Raw genomic sequence first — 4,510 nt, 5'->3', positions numbered from 1 at the left:
AAGTCATCATAGTCTCAACTTACAAGCCACAAGCATCAAAAGACCAAGCCACAGAGAGAGATAAAACAACAAACCATAAACCACGAACTTCGGGTGGAACTTATACAAAATGCTCTCTTGTGTAATAATCCATTGAGTGATCCGGGCAATGATATCTTTCTCAAACACGTCAAAAAAAAAAGAAAAAAAAATCATTTAATTCAAAATCACAAATATTACACAAATGTCAAGATAAGATCCCCTTGAGATTTGTTTACTATGTGCAATGGAGAACTTTTGCAATATTGGGAACGAAACACACTCGCAAAATCATCTTTTCCAGAATTCATTGATTCGCGAGACGAAGAACAATTGCAAATGAATGTCTGAACCCAAGGAAATATTTACGGATTATTAGTTGACTTATTAACATAATTCATGGTAACCTGTATATATATGTGCATATATACGCGCGCGCGCGCATTTGTTTGTGTGTGTGTGTATGTGTGTGCATATACATATATTTAGATATATATTTTTTTCTTTGTCACTGATGGTACAAGTAGGCCTACACATTGTGAGCAAGTGTGTATTTAACGAGTGGCTCCAGGTATTAAAAAACAATTGGCATGAGTCTTAAAAAGTCTTTAAAAGGTCTTAAATTTTATTAGTTTATACCTGCGAGAACCCTATATTTTCATTCAATCTCATTAGTGCATTGTCTCTTTTTTTCTACCATTATATACAAGAAATATATGCACACACAAATACGTGCGCACACATACACATATATATGTGTGTGTGTGTCCACTTTATCAGGTATGTATTTGAATACTACTGTATACAAAAGACACCCAATTCTCACCAGTGAGAATTCAAGTTCCTAATCAATGCATACACTTTAACGCCATGGCAGAGACATCTTTACTCTCTAACAACAATAAGTATCTCTAATTTGAATGCATACATGTACGATCATATGGTATACATATGACGTACATGAATTTCTTAGACCATGTTTGTATATATATATATATATATATATATATATATATATATATATATATATATATATATATATATATATATATATATATATATATATATATATATATGTATATATATATATATAAATGTTTTAATTTATGTACATATACAGATGCACACACAATTTATGTATGTATGTATATATATATATATATATATATATATATATATATATATATATATATATATATATATATATATATATATATATATATATATATATATATATATATATATATAAATGTGTGTGTGTGTGTGTGTGTGTGTGTGTGTACAAACACACACACATAATTTGTTTACATAAACACTTACAATGAAATGTCCTTGGGGGAGGGGGGGTGAGAGGAGGAGAGAGGCGGAGGGCCAGAGGGGGAGGTGGGGAGGAGGATAAGATAGGGAGGGGGAGGGGAGGAGTGTTAGAAGGGGAAGACGGGAGGAGATACGTTCACTATTTGTGTTTGTATTCGACCTTTGAAGGGTTGGACGACCTCGAGACACAGTTTTCAGGTCAATGACACAGTTCCTGCATTTCCCAAGAAATACCTAAGTATGTGTTCTAGCTATTTATGACGTCATGGGTCTTCAGGCGCAGAAGTTACTATAAAAGACTCGAACATTTCTCGTTGCTTTAGATCTGTCTTCACTCCACTGCAAACAAAATGTTTAAGGTGAACCTTCATGGAGTGTTGAAAACGTTCAGTGTTTTTTTCACTATATTCATATATATTATATATTATATATTCATATATATTATATATATTCATATATATTATATATATTCATGTATATTATATATTATATATTCACTATAACAATATATCACACTTTTTAAATTTTGCAGGTTTCTGTATTAGTGGCGCTCGCAGTGGCCGTCGGAGCCCGACCCGAGACTCCTTCCTACTCTCCGCCTGCTCACCCAACCCCATCCTACACGCCTCCTAGTCCATCCTACAGCGCGCCCGTCCGATCATCTCCATCCTATAATGCTCCCGTTTATGCTGATGTGAGTATGACATTAAAATTTCTGGTGTTTTTCCCAGTATGCTTGGTTTGGGCTCTCTTTATATCTACACCAAAACTTGTTCTGTTATTTATCTAGATTCTTTTTTCTGATGGACAGATTCCCTTTTACCTCTATTTCCGATGAATTATAGAACACAGATCTATTAATGCATCAGTCGTAATTAGTTCATATGGATTATATTGCTGTCAAAAATTATATGGGATGAACGACTATTGTCAACGCTTTTCGAATACCATCTATTTTCCCCTGCAGGTTCCACCCCAATACAATGCCCAGTATAACGTAATCGATGACTACTCCGGCAACAACTATGGGCATCAAGAGGACCGCGACGGCTACAACACTCAGGGAACGTACTACGTGCAGCTCCCCGACGGCCGTCTGCAGAAGGTCACCTACTACGTCGACGGCGACTCCGGCTACGTGGCAGAGGTCACCTACGAAGGGGAAGCTCAGTACCCAGCTTACGAACCATCTACCTCGTACCAACCCGCCCCAGCTTACCAACCTCCTTCGTCTCCATCATACGCCTAAATTATTTCTTTCTTATTTATTATGCAAAATAAATCCTGCAATGCTTTAAATAAAATATTCTTATTTGATGGTCCAAACAAAAATTGAGAACAACCGTATGCTATCACTTCTATGCTGACGAAAGAGCTTACGAATTCAAACACACTGCAGAAAGGGTAAAGAAGTAAAACACATGCAGTAATGTACCAATACACGACGCGTACACAAACACATAAATTTCACGTTGAAAATTTGAAGCATTGGGCAACTCTGCCTTACCAAACTTGCTGAAGAATAGATAAAAGGTTTACCGATAAATGGTTATACTTATGATATTACGACTGAAATACTTAAGCAGGTAGACTGGTGACCCGTTCATAACCGATGGAGCATTGATTACTAAAGACTGTACTGTATGTTTCTTCATATATAAATACAGTATATCAAAGTGCATGTTACAGATGCATGTATAAGTAAATCACATTTCCCATACCAATTTTAATGGTAGTAGCCATAACTCGCCATACATATTTAGACAAACACATCCAATTGTGTGTGTGCGTGTGTATTGATATACATAAATACACTTTCAGTCGGATGAGTTGAAATAACAGTAAGGTCTCAGGTTTGTTCGAAGAACGGACTAGATTTATGCCACAGGAAAGCAAAGGAACAATATCCTTAATTTGAATATCTATATCTGTCTATCTATCTGTCTATCTATCTATCTATCTATCTATATACATATATATATATATATATATATATATATATATATATATATATATATATATATATATATATATATATATATATATATACATATGTGTGTGTGTGCATGGTATGTGCTGTATTGATTTTTTTTAAGTATCACGGTAAGTCTTCTTGGGTCTATTCAATTCTTAGTTTGGATGCAAAAATCTGAATCAAATCATTAATTTGTTTATGCACACACACACACACACACACATACACACACACACACACACACACACACACACACACACACACACACACATATATATATATATATATATATATATATATATATATATATATATATATATATATATATATATATATACATGTTTATGTTAATTAGATTATACAGCAATTTCTTATATATATATATATATATATATATATATATATATATATATATATATATATATATATATATATATATATATATATATATATATATACATATATATATATATATATATATATATATATATATATATATATATATATATACATACATACATACATATATATATATATATATATATATATATATATATATATATATATATATATATATATATATATATATATATATCAAGGTGTGTGTTTGGGGGTGGAGAAGCTGCGTGGGTCCGTGCTTGTATGTATGCATCTATATAAATATATATACATACATTTGTATATATGTATATCTACTTATATATAGATAGATATAACTACATAACATACATGTATATAAATAATTATAAACATATATATATATATATATATATATATATATATATATATATATATATATATATATATATATATATGAATGCACAAACACAAATACACACACACACAAACCTGCATATATATAGACATATATTTACTCACACAGACATATATGTATATAAATATGTGTATATATATACACATATATACATATGTATATGTATATGTATATGTATAATGTATATATATATATATATATATATATATATATATATATATATATATATATATATATATATATATATATATATATATATATATATATATATATATATATATATATATATATATTTCTCAGTAGACACACAGATATATATGTGTGTATACATACATATGTGTCTGTGTGCGTGTTTATATATACATATATGCATGTGTATGTTTGTGTTTATACGTACGTTTGTTTGCATGTTTAACTATGCGTGT

At 30.7% G+C, this 4,510-nt stretch overlaps 1 protein-coding gene across 1 annotated transcript; it reads left to right on the top strand.

The window, feature by feature from the left end:
* The first annotated feature begins 1,641 nt into the window (after positions 1–1,641).
* LOC113806860 (pro-resilin-like) lies at positions 1,642–2,632 on the top strand. Its single transcript, XM_027358009.2, has 3 exons — positions 1,642–1,694; positions 1,868–2,029; positions 2,303–2,632. The coding sequence occupies exons 1-3, from the start codon at positions 1,686–1,688 to the stop codon at positions 2,582–2,584; spliced, it is 453 nt and encodes a 150-aa protein (XP_027213810.2). The 5' UTR covers positions 1,642–1,685; the 3' UTR covers positions 2,585–2,632.
* The last annotated feature ends 1,878 nt before the right edge of the window (positions 2,633–4,510 follow it).

The sequence above is a fragment of the Penaeus vannamei genome, chromosome 4 (genome assembly GCF_042767895.1).
Source record: "Penaeus vannamei isolate JL-2024 chromosome 4, ASM4276789v1, whole genome shotgun sequence".
NCBI classification, from domain to species: domain Eukaryota; kingdom Metazoa; phylum Arthropoda; class Malacostraca; order Decapoda; family Penaeidae; genus Penaeus; species Penaeus vannamei.
Note: the sequence above shows the minus strand (reverse complement) of the source record. Positions and strands in the feature narration are given on the sequence as shown.

What these genes read in the sequence shown, in the direction of transcription:
- LOC113806860 (XM_027358009.2), top strand. An exon ending in ATGCTCCCGTTTATGCTGAT is followed by an intron (nt 2,030 to 2,302) that starts GTGAGTATGACA and finishes TTTCCCCTGCAG; the next exon opens with GTTCCACCCCAATACAATGC.